The 15,840-nt window shown below is 33.3% G+C and overlaps 1 protein-coding gene, 2 long non-coding RNA genes and 1 pseudogene across 3 annotated transcripts; 2 read left to right on the forward strand and 2 right to left on the reverse strand.

Annotated features, from left to right (window-relative positions):
• LOC141714431 (uncharacterized) overlaps positions 1-15,840 on the forward strand; it is a 149,935-nt pseudogene that overhangs the window by 74,862 nt on the left and 59,233 nt on the right.
• Positions 1,176-1,723, reverse strand: LOC141710817 (uncharacterized). The gene is made up of 2 exons (XR_012571071.1): positions 1,464-1,723; positions 1,176-1,388 (listed from the first exon to the last, which is right to left on the reverse strand). It is a non-coding gene; the product is annotated as an uncharacterized LOC141710817 (long non-coding RNA).
• LOC141710818 (uncharacterized) lies at positions 2,160-3,700 on the forward strand. The gene is made up of 2 exons (XR_012571072.1): positions 2,160-2,384; positions 3,078-3,700. It is a non-coding gene; the product is annotated as an uncharacterized LOC141710818 (long non-coding RNA).
• LOC141712591 (uncharacterized) lies at positions 5,019-7,963 on the reverse strand. Its single transcript, XM_074515578.1, has 4 exons — positions 7,803-7,963; positions 7,173-7,706; positions 5,679-5,744; positions 5,019-5,480 (listed from the first exon to the last, which is right to left on the reverse strand). Exons 1-4 carry the CDS (start codon positions 7,893-7,895, stop codon positions 5,421-5,423), a joined length of 753 nt encoding a protein of 250 aa, XP_074371679.1. The 5' UTR covers positions 7,896-7,963; the 3' UTR covers positions 5,019-5,420.

Here is a 15,840-nt window from a genome sequence, read left to right on the forward strand (position 1 = left end):
ACAAGGATGGTCACGGACCTATTAGATTCTGCACAGATTTTCTAACACTAGAAATGAAAAATATACAAAGTAGCTTTAGAAACTGTGTTAGTCCATTTTAATGCAAGTTTTGTAATCCCGTGCATGTTGATCTATAAAGTATGTCACGTGTCCTTTATTTAGAAGTAACAAACGATCTAGAAATATCTTGAATTTTCTCTCAAGAATTGTAGCTGAGTTCTTATATTTAAGAACACATATTTGTAGAAAAACAAATTTGATTTTAATAAATCAAGTGAGTTTTTGATATTTTGTTGTGTGTTTTACATTACTTTATCTCTAAAAATTCATACAAATTATTTTTTCCATAAGCAAGAAAGATAATTCAAAGTCAAGAAAACACATTCACCCCCCTCTCTGTGTTGCATTTCATACCTAACACGTGGCACAAATCAGAGATCCAAAATTATAGGGAACACAACACATATAAGATAATACATATGACCTCAAATATATTATCACTTAGCCCATATTTTGATAATTAAATATACACACGTAACACATATTTTAGAAAATTCTAGTAAAATTGATCGAAAACTTACCTCAAAATATGACCAGATCTGTATTTACTTTTTTTGACCATCTAAATGGCGTTTTCTTGGAAAACACGAAACACGAAAGTTAAAGAGAATGAAATACCTTTCAGAAAAGTCCAGGATCAACGAATTTTGACTTACGATAAATTTTCTACGAATTATACAAGATTGCTATTATTTGTGTATAAATGATGAACGAATTTTATCAATAAAAACGAGAAAGACGAATATGATGTATTTATAATGATATAAACCCTATTTCTTAACCACCTACTTATCCGTACTAAAATCTGATCCAAATTTTAGGTTCATTAGACTAATTAAGTTTTAATATACTAATCTTAATCTGATTTTAAACTTTTTTTCTATTGTTCTTTTATTATTATTATCTAAAAATTATAGGATATTACATAATGTAATGTCGATTATGTTCGTTTTGGATGATATTTTTGTGACCATATTTATGTGACCATTTGATAAGATAATGTTGTCGCACTATATTATATTATTCATGTTTTTGTTATGCCATATAAGAATGCTAGCAATCACACACCAATCAGAAATTTAAAGGATTACACCAAGAGAAAGTTTGACATTAAATTGAAAACATAAAGAGTATACTAATATTAAGATTGAAGCCTAATATTACATAAACGGAAGAAATAACTGGGATGAATACATAAGACAAGAACTAATTGAAAATAACTACTACCAACAACAACTATCACAAAATAACTACCATCACTGGAACTACAAGTGCACCATTCACCTATCATCCAAGGACGCGTATCCTTCATCTCCGGCCATAGTTTCCTGTCCAACAACACCGAAATTATGTTCATCATTAGCGAGAACAACACAAACATCCTAATGACAGTGAATTCTTACTTCTTCTTGACAGCACTTATCTCAGCTTCATGTTTTTGGATCAGATGATCTATCATGCGCCTGTACCTGTGTACCTGCTCAACATATTATTCCTACAGCTCTCAATCGCTGTTAGAGCTCGAGGTCCAAGTGGTGGTTCTACCCGTATGTGATAGCCGCATTCTTCTTCAACATACTCTCTAAATCTCTTCCCTGCATTTTCATCGTACCAACGAGTCTTAACCACGAGTTTTCACACCAAATTAGAAAATTAGGGTTTCTTATTTGGGGGAAATAATGAGGAAGCATAGAAATAAAATTATAACCTATCTTCCTAGTCCACTCTCTTTGCCCACCCTTGCAAGTTTTAGTCAAAAGAAATAAAGAAGTAAATGAAGAGGTAGTGCCGGGTAAATGAAATAAACCATTGTTTTTTGCCGAGTATACTTGGGTTAAATCACGGGTCTTCCAACATTTATACACTACACATTTCACCTCTACCTGCCTAATGTTCCAAGGTCCCAAGCAAACTATAAACAACACATATACTACTACTATATTATTATACATACACCTCCACTTTTCTGCAATCACTATTCATTCATTCATTCTCCCCACTCCTTTGTATTCAACCCTCACTTCCCTCTGCTCATACCTTTTTTTAACCTCTAATGGCATGTCTATTATTTTCTTTACTTCCTAAACCACTCCTTTTTTAAATCTCATTTTTTCATTTTCTAGATCATCCCTTTTTTGCACTATCACTTGAGTCTTTTTTTCCCACTTAATCTTGTTATTCATTTACACTACTAATCAATCTGACTTATGGGTTTTTGGTTAGTTCTTTTTTATTTTTGGTCTACTATAATCATATTTGAGATATGGGGTTTTGGATTTGAAGTTCAAGATTGTGACTTTGACTTCTGAAGTCAGCTTCTTTTGGTATATTACTAATCTTTTCTGATTCTTTGTTTGCATACATCAGCTATATCTCATGTCATGCTTGTGCTTCTTATAAAGATTCCATTTTTATTGTTCACATGTTATTAATTTATATCCATCTGTTTAAACATCAGTGTTTATAGTTATCTCTGTCATGTTTTGAAGTATTGTTAGCACTACTTTTATGTCTTGTGTGGTCAGAAATAATTTTTGTTTGTGATTGTAGTTTTTGGTTCTTAGTATCTAGAATTTATTACAAGATTTGATTCTAGCTTGTTAATTATGATTTTACTTTGCTTTCATTCGAGAGGAACATATGAATTATATCTTCTTTTGACTTACTTCAGAAGTTGAGTTCAATTAGTTTTTACTGAATGCTTTAGTGTACAGTGGTTCTCAGTGGGGTACAAGTGTAAAGCCTTTACTTGTATTGTAGATTCGAAAGACTTGTGCTTTAATTTGGGTACATCGTTTTCCTTGGTCTCAAGTCTGTGAAATTCTTGACATTTCAGAGGTGAAGTGCTTATTATTATTATTCAAATTTAAATATCGTCTCTTATTGGATCTTGGCATAAGTTTGTTGAGTTTTTTACTATGCTTTTCTATTCTGATTAGTTTAGGTGTTATTTTCAAATAGAATAGATTAATAGAATGTTCAGCAAAGGAATTGTAAACACATGTTACATATTGCAGATAGCGTATTTCGACTTGTCTCTGTGTTGTTGCACGATGGTTAAAAGTAGAGGTAAAGGGAAGAAACAGAATATAGCTGGCACTAGTGAAGATATGGGCAGTGTTGTGGAAGAAAAGGCTCCTGTGAGGAGAAGAGGAAGGCCACTGAAGATATCGAAGAATGATAATCAGGTAAATAGTGAACCTGAGAAGGTAGAAGAAGAGGAAGAGAGTGAGAAGACAAACGGCGTTCTGTCCGACCAAAGTATCAAACCTCAAATGACTGTGGAAAATGGCAGAAAGAGGCGACCTTCACGGATCAAGGAAAGCCAAGAAATGATCGAGGATCAAAGTGGCCTGGAGACCAAAATAGATTCTACTGATTCAATGAAGCCTGTTGGCTTCAGGCAAATTGGAAGTCGACGAAAAAAACAAGCCAAGGCGAGCTGCTGAAGTTGGTGTTGAGTGCTGGTGAAGTCAGGGTTAGTTGTTGAGAACCTGATGATTTGTTTTTGATATATAATTTACAACGGATCCTTTAAAGTGTTAAAATTTTTGACAGTATCTATTCCTTTTAATTTGATCGATAAATGGTCACTGAAACATTTTTCAAATAGTAATCTATATTGTTAATTTGTTATTAAGCTACTTGCGCATATTTTTCAGCTGGTTACACCTGATAATGAGGAGTCAGGAGTGTAAAGCCTCTATATGATAATTAGATGTTGATACATGGTACATTACTTCAAGTAGGATTAGATGTTGAAAACAACCATTACTGGATGAATGTCATTGCTTAAGATGCTCTGGAATATGATACATGGTGTATTCCAATTTCCCAAGCTGGAAAAAAAAATACCATATTAAGATTAAAGTCGACCAAACCACCTGTATGATTCATGTCGAGACTGCTAGATTGGTTCTGCATGTTTAAGAATATTATGAGGTAATATAATCAAATAGTACCACATTATTTTGGTTTCTAATCGCATATCAATATTCTATAATTTTAATAGAACGTAAAATTCTTTAATTACTAAAATGATGTCCATCACAATAATGAAAATCAATAGTAGAATTGATTCTTTTTAAAAACTGCCTTGCAAAATTAGAATAAAACGAGTGTCATCTTCAGCTAAAAACCCAACTAAGCTGTAAAGATAACAGGAAGAAGCATTCATAGAAGATTAGACTGTCAAACGATTAGGAGGCAGGTAATTATCATTTTCTTCATTTTATCTCATAGATTTGGCTTGAAATGTTTTTTCTCATGTGAAATTTTTTGTTAATCCAAACATGCCTAGAGTTTTTCTACATTTATGATCAATATGCGATCACCCCTTAATAATTAATACAATTGTTAGTATAGAAATGTTATTGATGCTTGGATCTTCTTAAAAACCTCTCAAATCGATAATGAGGTCGAACATAATATGTGAACAAAATGGCATACATACATGAACTAAAAAAGCAAGTACATGGCTCAAATAAATTGCCAAGAATCATCTTTTCCTGCTACTATTTTTCAACCAGCTTTCCAGAAATTACCATTTAATTGAAATGCTAGTTGCTAGAAGTTTGTACAATGTACTTGTCCAGAATAAGAAAACCAGGTCTGCGCAATGAGTTTCATTGGACCCCTGAATTAGTTTACTTTACCAGAGTGGGAGACAGAAATAATTGAGCATTGCTGCATATTGACCCCTGAATTAGTTTCAATCTGCACCAAGTTTTAACAAACACAGAATGCAGTTGATTCACTTTAAAGTGCTCTAAAAGATCTCTTTTTCTGTATACCTCTGAAGGAAACAATCATAACGCAGTGATTTAAACTTCATCTTACATAAAGTACATTCCTACAAAAAAAAAATTGGTTTTTCTGTGACGGGAATCTTTTTATGGGTAAATCCTTGAAATCAGTTACTCCCGGATGTCTTTCACATCACTGGAACGACTTCAACATCAGCAAAAACATATAATAATCTGTGATAATTGTAAACTCAACTGTTTATACAAATTTATGTGCAGTGCATATATATAACATTACAGCTCCAACACTCATACAAGTTTTGTTTCAATTCATAATTTGCATTTCTTGGACATATTAGAAATATTTGGATTCCTTGAGCATGACTACAAATTATTACACCTGAAAAGTACTTGTTATACTTATACAGCTCTATGTTTGATTCTCTACCTTTCCAGCTCCTTCTTTGTTATCCTATCAGAAAGGAATGGACTTGCATTAAGACCAGAACCTTTTATAAACTTTGGTGGATTAGCATCATTTGCAAGTTGATGTGTCGTATATTCTTCCAGTTCTGACGTTGTGGTGCTGAATATATCAAGACAAATAAACTGAACTTAGTGGTCATCTTCATCGATCCCAGGGCAATTGGAATTGAGAGCCTCCACTGATTCATACTGGTTGAAAAACAGATTAGATAGTGTAAGTGGTCTACAAAGGGAATAATATAAGCAATTGCAACTTGCAAGGAAATAAATACTGAAATACAATCACCTGAACTTCAACGTGTCAAAATAGCATTAAATAATATTAACCTTGAAATAAAAAAATACTCGTATTTCTCTACTTCGTCAAGTAAAAAATTTCTTGCTGACCTGATATCCGCAAAAGAGGCAATAGCGAAATTCATCCCTTAGCTTTATCAATACATCTTTCAAATCCTGTAACATAGATAAATCAATCTAGTTATCTCTAATGTCAGCCAAAACTCAATCGTAAAAGTTGCGCAAATTTTATTTGAGTATGAAGCAAAATGTTTATTTCCCCTGAATGCTAAACTAGACGACTACTATTATTGCTTTGAGTCTTCTCAGCAAGAGGTTATATAAAACAAGAACAAGTCAGCATTAATTAGTGCAGGTAGTATATTTGAGTTTACAGTTTTAGCTTTTCTCATTAATTACATTTACTGATATCAAACAAAGTTCACTAAAATAATATTGCATGATGTTATTACTGATTATAAACCTGTTGTCAGTCCTCTTCCAATTAAACTCAAGCTCAGGGCTAATGACGGGAAACTATAGACCGACTCTACTCTCTATAGATTCCTTGTAGGGAAATTCTATTTCCTGACTTGCACTAGGACAGACTTTGCATATACAGTGCAACATGTAGGTCAGTTCTTGAAACAACCTAGGGAGTCTCATTTATCGAAGCTTTATCACATGTCCTTAGGTATGTGGCATCAACAGCAGGTCAAGGCAAAAGGTAACAAGCAAACACTCAATTTAGTCTACAAGCTTATGTGGCATCATCTTCTTTGCTCCCAGCATGCTAAACTTGACACTACTATTTAATCTTTGACAGCAAGAATATTATTTAAGATAATACCAAGACAATAGGAATCAGTGGCATTATAATGTGCGAGTGTACATGTTTCAGATTGTTGCATGGAACTTCAGACTACAGCTACTCCAATCAAAGCATAGCATATGCATCAAAATGGTCTGTTGAGAATAATGATGACAGCAGCCAGGTGATTGTTAACCATGTTCTTAGTTTTTAACAACTAGAGTTACATCCATTCATACATGTAGCATCCCATATTGATTGAATAATCTAGCACTATCCAGAGAATACATATAGAGGCTAAGGAAATAAGAGAAGTTAAAATAATGCTTTGATGAGTGTTAACACAATAGACAATCAATTAATTTAATTAATTAATTATCAACAGGAAAAGAAAAAATAGACACATGCCCATAATACCAAGGAAAAACATGTATTACTCTGAACTCTGAAGAGATGAAACAATGCTACAATAAAAATCATTCGAGAGAAGAAAGATCTAAACCATGAGACACATTTTTAATATAAACTAGCAGTTCATGAAAAGATGAACTAGCTGTGTCCTATTAGATAGCATAACAAAAAACCCATACATCCCGTTATTCTAATGCAACTATACCTCATCAAATTGGGAGCGATCCTACATATAGTAATTTGAAATGCACTAGCTAATCATACAATATGAAATGCACTAGGTAATCATACAATACGAAATGTCGTCTAGTTCAGTTAAAAAACTTCCACATCACGACATAAAATAAATGTAGCAAAAACAAACAAAAACCAAGAAACCCTACCTCCTCCGTAATGACTTTCTCTTCCTCCTCCTCTCCATCACCCTCTTTCTCATCACCCTCCTTCTCTTCCTCGACAAGCTCCTTACCCTCCAACTGATCCAACACCCCCTTCCCTTTCCAAAAACTCCTCACCACTCTCTTCCTCCACCACTCCTCCTTCCGTCTACTCCCAAACTCCTCCATCAACTCCTTCTCATTCACCCTCTCCCTAACAACCCTCTTCTCCTCCCTCTTCAACCTCTCCGTCTCGGGATCCTCCCTTCCTAACCCTCCCCTACCTCGCCTAATCTCAATCCCCACCGGCTCACAAATACCCGAACCCTCTTTCCCGAGAGCCTTACCGGGAGTATACCCCATTTGTTTCAGCATTTTAAAACCTATATTAGATTGGGGAATAGCTGATTCGATATTAGCTAATGTTAATTGATCCTCTACTTTTTGTTGTTTTTCTCTCTTTAATTTTCGTTGTTCTTGCCAATTTAGTGTTTTGGGTTTCTTGTTAGAAGTTGGTAGAATCGGGGGTTTATTAGAAACCTGGAAATTAAAGAGAATGAATTAGGGTTTATAAAATTGATGTGTGAGAATATAAATAAACGAAATAATATTAATGTAAAGGAGTAAAAATTGTACCTTTTTAGAGGAATGTTTGGGAGGGAGAGAAGGTTGAGGAGGGAGAAATCGAGAGAGGTCGCCCAAGTAATCATCTTCTTCTTCTTCAGCCATTAGATTACACACACTTCGTATAATTTACCCGGCTCAGTCAGCCAGGCACGCTCCGACCAGAATATGAGCATTTTAGTGCCAGGGGGAAATCTTAAAACAAAAATAATTAACTTATTTATTAAAATGAATAACTGATAATAATTACTTAAATATTTATAAGTTATATAAATTTTTGGATAATTTTACATATAAGTCAGAAATAATATTACTTAAATAAATTAAAATATATAATTTTTAAATATAATTATCTTAACTCGTGAGTTTTAAATTAGAAAATATTTACAAACATATATTTTAAAACAAAAGTTAATAAAAAACGAATAAATCAAAATAAGTTAAGAAAAAATATGTCGTTACCAACATTTCACTTATCAGTTTATAAGTTATTTATTCGATTAATAAGTTGCGTTGACAAGTAATGGTTGATAAATACTAATGGACTTAAAAATGGATAAGCAGCTTATAAACTTTGCTAGACAGCGTTTAGTATACTAATTTTTCTATTTATTTGTTTGCAATTTTAACATGTTTTGTAACCAAAATTAATCATAATGTACATACAACTCTATGTTTTCACCAAACTGGGTTGAATTTGGTTGTAAAATCTCAATTTTTTAAAAAAATGAAATTATATTATTATAAATACAAACATAAAAAAGCGTATATTTAAAAAATTGTATTTTTGTATATAAAATGTATTTTTTTAAAACCTTTACCCCATATGGGGTTAAATAGTAAAAATAACACGTAATTTACGATAAATTGGCAGTTAAAAGTTTTAATTCAAAAAAACAAGTTGTCAAATTATTAAATTACTTAAAAATTTCAATCACATCCTCACCGTTAAAAATCATAAATAATCAAACAAAAAACTGTTGTATAATCCGATGTGACTTTTTAAGAATTTTAACATAGACCCGACTTCCAAATTAATCATTTAACTCAAAAAAATTGCAATCAAGTCGTTAAATTATCTGATTATCTATCTCTTAATTCGAATGTTAATTTTAATAATAAGATAAATTTATTAATTAAGATCTTATATTATTTAATAAGAATAATAATATATTGATAATTGAAATTATAATAATAATGGTTTACGCTGGTAAATTTTTTTAAGATAATTAAAAATATATATATAAATTCGATTATTACTTTATCGTATCATGTAAGACTTATATGTGTGCACAAAAAATAAAATTATTATACATCTAAGTTACGATTATTTGTAACTTAGTTCATGGTCATGAAATATATTTCTATGCTTAATAATTAAATTGCAGGTTTTTTGAGTTCGATGGTATTTTACAAATTGGATATAAGTTGTATGATTTATTTGTTATTTAATAATTAGTTCACACATTATTTGCTTACGTGGCAAGTGACGTGGAGCTTATAAAACAATATTTAACGAATTTCCTTTAGACCCTGTTTGGATGAGGGGTTGGGAGGGGATGGACTGGGCTGTGTTGGGATGTGTTGGACCGGGTTTGAAAGAACCGCGTTTGGGAAAAAAATTTAGATCAGGGGTTGGGTTTGATGGGGTTCAAACGAGGGTTGGGGAGGGTTACATTTGAACATGAACCTAAAAATTTCTGACCCTCCAAATCGAGGTGTTGGCGCTGACCATTTTTGGTGGCCATCATCGCTATCTTAATCCCATTGCACACGGTATTGCTTTCTCCACGACATCGTATCTGAAGATATAATCTCTCTCTCTCCATCGCCCTCTCCTCTCTCTCTCCATCGCCCTTCCTCTCTCTCTCTGTCTCTTCATCGCCCTCTCCTATCTCTCTCTCTCCCCTCCCCCTATTTTTTTTCATTTCTCTGCCTCTCTCGTGTTTTTATATATATGAAAACTATGGCTAATGTTCATAAATTCCATGATTTAGTTAGCTTCTTTTATCTAAATTCTTGAGTTGGATTTTTGATATGGCCTTTTCTAGATTTTGTTATGAAACAAGCGGTGAAAATGGGGTTTAGGAGAGTTAAGTGGGTTATGTTGGATTAGAATGTGAATGCTATTATATTTTACGAAGCAATGGGTGCTAAGGTTTCACCTGAGTGGAGGATTTGTCGATTGGCTTGTGAGGCTCTTGAAGCGTATAATAATATTAACTGAATCATGGTTGTGAATTATGCTTGTGTTCTTGGATGAGAATTTTTAGTACTTTTGTTATATGTATTATGATCTAAGTAGATTGTTTTAATGATTATCACTTTTGTGTAATATAATATGTGAAGGTTACTTGTTGTCGTATGCCAAGAGTTTTATATTTATAGTTTACGGTGCTAATTAGTGAATAATGGTTATAATTGTGTTCTTTGATGAGGGTTATTAGTACTTTTTGAAATATGCATGGTGATCTATGGAGTATGTTCCAGGATTATTACTTTTGAGTAACAATGACATGAGTTTGATGTTATTGCTAGTGTTATTATGTTCTTATTATGTTATTAGATGATTAACCAATGTAGATGTGCAGAATCTGCACGCTCTGTAGTATAAAGCAAGAACAAAATTTATGGTGGGCATTTGGGCCCGTATAACTCAATTTATCATAGACATATTTATACCACAACTCTGGACAACTTATAATTATATATTCGAGTCTTGTAAAAGGCCATCTCAAAAAATTTACACCTTTCATTGTAAGATGATTTGCAACTTGTGCTTTACTGATTTCCTTAGTTGATGGTTCTAGAGAAAGAATATGGTAAATGCACTCTGTATTTCAATCTTTCTCTAATGCACAAATCAATATGTTTATTTACTGCAAATGTCTTCCCATTTCACTAACACTTTTAAATCTTGGTTCATTTTTTTTCCTACCTCATGTGTTATGTGACATGCCTAACTGTTGAGAAATTGCAGTTGTCTTTTTGCTTTCTAAATAAAACTTTAACATGTTAGTCATGTGTTATTTAGGTATTTCATATATACCTTCTTAAGTATGCCATTTTTCTTGATTTAGGTGGTAATGCCAATTTAACTCATCAGTACCAGGAAGATATGGATGATGTCTAAAGTCGGCCATGGCTAATTGTCACTATTTGTGAAGAATAAAAGATGTACTTCAATACCTGAGCTTGCTCCAACCGGATAATGGAATTACCTATCTTGCTTATGTATCATTTTGTATTGTTATTTTAGCCATCGGTTGCTCCTTATCATTTTTACTATGTTTGAATTATAGTTGTGGATTTTGCATTTACCTCTCTGAATGTATAGTATGCTATCTACAGACTGCATTCATTTTGTGTTCTCTTTATCAAAAAATTCACTTTTGTGATAATTTTTTGGAAACAAGATTAAAGAAATAAAATAATTTTATCCTCTTCAACTTTGGAATCTATTTAAATATATTTTTAATAACTTTTTTAATATTTTCTAAAATTTGTTATTGGGAACATGAACAAAATTTAGTTTTTAGTTTAAGATAAATTTTTTAAATTTTAAACTTTTACATTTTTAATAAAAAATTAATTTTAAATTTTGTACTAAACCCGTACATGACAACCCTTCATCCAAACATGGTGAGGGTTGAACCTCTTCTTTCCCAACCCTTGAATCCAAACAAGGTAGGGGTTCACTTTAATCTAACCCAACCTATCCTAGTCCATCCTAACCCAACTCACCCCACCCCTTCCTTTCACAACCCCCTAACCAAACAAGGCCTTAAAGTGCTGCTCAATTTCAGCGTGAATTTCTTTTTAATATTCAGGGACTACATCGAATTTTTTTAATGAGTTAAATGATTTACTTGCATGTTGAGTTACGTGATGAAACTGCTTTGTTAGATATATTTATGATGTCATGTCTAATATGTTTCATGTTTAGTTTTCAGATCTTAACAAACAGAAAATTTCAGTACTTACTGGAATCAGTACATACTGGAAGTCAGAACTTAAGGATATCAGAACTTAGATTATTAGAAGATAAATATCAGAAGATAGATATCAGAACTTAAGTACGGGAAGACATACAGTTAAGGAAGGAAGCTGATTTACATGAAAAAAGATCGAGACTAATACAAAAGAAGATATGCATGGAAATAGTTAGAGGACTGAAAGAATTGTATAAGATATCTGATTGATATATTTTAGGAGACAGAATTATATTTCATATCAATTAGAAGTTATCTTGTAACTGTGTACTATATAAACACAGACATAGGTTTACACTATATGTGTTATCATTATCGAGAAGATCATACATTGTAACCTAGCAGCTCTCGTGATATTTGTTCATCACTGAGAGAGAACAGTTCCATTGTAACAGAGTTTATTATATTGAATATATCTGTTTACTGTTACTTGTGTTCGAAATCGATTTGATTGTATTCTACAATGTATTCAACCCCCTTCTACAGTGTTGTGTGACCTAAAACTTGGTATCAGAGCTTATTTGTTAACACACATACAGTAAAGATCCAAACAATCATGTCCGAAGAAGCAGAAAATCCAACCAAGCCCACCAAAACTGAAAAAACTAAAAACACTCAAATCCATAGTCGATATGAGACTATTAGGGTTCCCATACTGAGACCTTCTGAGTACCCCATATGGAAAGTGAAGATGGTTATGTTTCTGGAAGCTACAGATCCAGAATACCTTGACAGAGTTAATGAAGGACCACATAAGCCAACCAAGCTCTCTGTTGTAGTTGCAGATCAGCCAGCAAAGACCATACAAAAGGAGAAAAATGAATATACAGCTGAAGATATCTCATCCATTGTCAAGGATGCAAAGGTAAGGCATTTACTGCATAGTGCCATTGATAATGTCATGTCAAACAGGGTAATTCATTGCAAAACTGCAAAGGAGATATGGGATGCTTTGGAGACAAGATTCCAGGGAACTGATGTAATCAAGAAGAACCAGATGACTATACTCACTCAAGAGCATGAGCACTTTGACTCAAAATGTGATGAGTCATTAACTGACTTATATGACAGGTTTGTCAAACTCTTGAATGATCTCTCACTAGTGGACAAGGAATATGATCTTGACGATTCAAATCTAAAATTTCTTTTAGCTCTTCCTGAAAGTTGGGATTTGAAGTCTACTACTATAAGAGACAACTATGCTCTTGATGAAACTACTCTTGATGAAATTTATGGTATGCTCAAGACTTATGAACTTGAGATGGATTAAAGAAGCAAGAGATATGGGAGAAAGTCAAGGACAGTTTCTCTTAAGGCTGAGGAGGAATTCCCCAAAGTGGCTGTCTCAAAGAAAGGAAAAGGAAAGGCTCTCACCATAAAGTCTGATTCAAAATCATCAAGTTCTGATGATGATGATTCAAAAACTGAAAGTTTACCTGAAATAGATACTGATGAAGAGATGATGAAATTGTGTGCTTTTATGGTGAAGGGTATTACAAAGATAGCCTACAGGAAATTCAGAAGTGGAAAGAAGTTTTCCAAGAAAGGTGGAAGTACTGATAAGAAAGGTTTCAGAAAATCTGAAGGCAAAGGTGCAAAGTCTGACAGAGGAGATAACTCAAATGTCAAATGTTACAACTGTGGTGAAAGAGGCCACATATCTCCTGACTGTAAGAAAGAAAAAAGTGACAAAGGCAAGGCACTTGTCACAAAGAAGAAAAGCTGGACAGACACTTCAGATTCTGAAGATGAGGTGAACTATGCCTTGATGATAAATGCTGATGGCAGCCTTAGAACTGCTGAATTAAAGGTACCTCAAATAACTTATGCCTTTCATACTGATAATATTACTGAGTTGAGATCATATCTTAAAACCATGTTTATTAGTTACAGAGATCAAACTTTAACATGTGAAAGATTAACTTCTGAAAATTTTACTTATAAGAAAAGGAATGATTATTTAGAAAAAGAGTTAGTTATGTTCCATCAAACTCAGAAATAAAGAGATGATGCGTTTTATGTTAGAGATGAATTGGTAAAATTGAATAAATCTCTCAAAACTGAGTTAGAAAAAGAAAAAGAGATTATCAGGACTTGGACTAACTCTGGCAGAATAACTCAGAATTTATTAAGTAGTGAAAACTGGAAAGAGGGCTTAGGTTATGGAGATGATAAAAGTGAAAAAGGAACTGAACAAATTGAGCCAATTATTGTTAAACAAACTGCTAAGCCAAAGGTAAATCCTGTTAAGTTTGTAGCTGAAACTGTAAAGTCTGATTCTGAAAAGATGAAAGAGTCTGTGACAGAAGTTAAGGAGAAGTCAACTTCTGACAAATTAGAACATGACAAACCAGTTGAAGTTAACATAGGCTTAATGACAAAGAAGCAGCTTAAGCATAAGCTGAAAGAAATAAGGAATGTCAACAAGGTAAAGGCAGCTAGGAACAATAGGAATGGAAAGAAAGGTATGAATAAAAGAAATAATTATATGCCTGTTCCTAATGCTCTTAGAAAGAAATGTTATAACTGCGGAAACTCTAACCATCTTGCTTCTTTTTGCAGGAAGAATAAGAATATAAACTCTTTACCTTCTAAGTCAGGAGTTAAGAGTCAGTCTGTTAGGTTTAAGCCACAAAATCCTTGGTTTCATTGTGGTAGTTTATGGAATTCCATTTATACTTGTAAGGAATATCATAGTTTATACTATGATTATTATCAAATAAAACCTTCTTTGAAGAAAGTTACTTTAATTCCTTCTAGTGTAAAGTCTGATGCAAAGTCTGATATAAGTTCTGATAAACAGCATGTTAGCATAAACTCTGATATTAAATTCACTGCTAATGCTAACAAACTTAAAAAGGCCAAAGGATCCAAGCAAGTCCGGGTCCTTAAAACTAACCATTAGTTGTCTTTGTGATTGTAGGGCAACAGGAGAAACATCCTAGTACTGGATAGTGGATGTTCAGGACATATGACTGGAAATAAAGCCCTGCTCTCAGACTTTGTGGAGAAAGATGGCCTAGGAGTTTCTTATGTAGATGGCAAAATGGGAAAAACTCTGGGATATGGCAATATTAATATTGGGAATGTCATCATTGAAACAGTAGCTCTTATCTCAGGACTTAAACACAATCTGCTGAGTGTGAGTCAAATCTGTGACAGAGGTTATCATGTGGATTTCTTTGAAGAACACTGTGAAGTTGTAAGCAATTCTAAAGGCAAAGTGGTTCTGAAAGGTTATATGCATGGTAACATTTATGAAGCCAGACTTTTAACAAGTTCTGATGGTTCTGCAATCTGTCTGTTGAGTAGAGCATCAATTGAAGAAAGATGGAATTGGCACAAAAGGCTCTCTCATTTAAATTTCAACAACATAAATGAGTTTGTAAAGAAAGATCTTGTGAGAGGATTGCCAAAATCAGTATTTGCTCCTGATGGCCTTTGTGATTCTGGTCAAAAGGCAAAACAAAGAAAATCTTCTTTCAAGAGCAAAACTGAGTCATCAATTCTTGAGCCTTATCACCTACTGCATGTTGATCTATTTGGTCCAGTCAATGTCATATCTGTTGTAAAGAAGAAATATGCTATGGTTATAGTGGATGAGTTCACAAGGTACACTTGGGTGTACTTCTTGCACAAAAAGAATGAAACTGCATCTACTCTAACTGATCATGTTAGACAGCTGGATAAGTTGGTCAAAGATTCTGTTAAAATTATAAGAAGTGATAATGGCACTGAGTTCAAGAATTCAATCATAGAAGAGTTCTGTAAAGAGCATGAAATCAAACAAGAATTTTCTACACCTGGAACTCCACAGAAAAATGGAGTTGTAGAAAGAAAGAACAGGACTGTCATTGAAGCTGCATGAACTATGCTTGATGAAGCAAAGCTGCCAACCTACTTTTGGGCTGAAGTTGTGCAGACTGCTTGTTTTACACAGAATGCAACACTCATAAAAAAGCATGGAAAAACACCATATGAGATGGTGAAGAAAAAGAAGCCAAATCTGAAATACTTTCATGTATTTGGATGAAAATGCACATGTCCAGGGGGAGCAA

Source organism: Apium graveolens, chromosome 3 (genome assembly GCF_009905375.1).
Source record: "Apium graveolens cultivar Ventura chromosome 3, ASM990537v1, whole genome shotgun sequence".
NCBI classification, from domain to species: Eukaryota; Viridiplantae; Streptophyta; class Magnoliopsida; order Apiales; family Apiaceae; genus Apium; species Apium graveolens.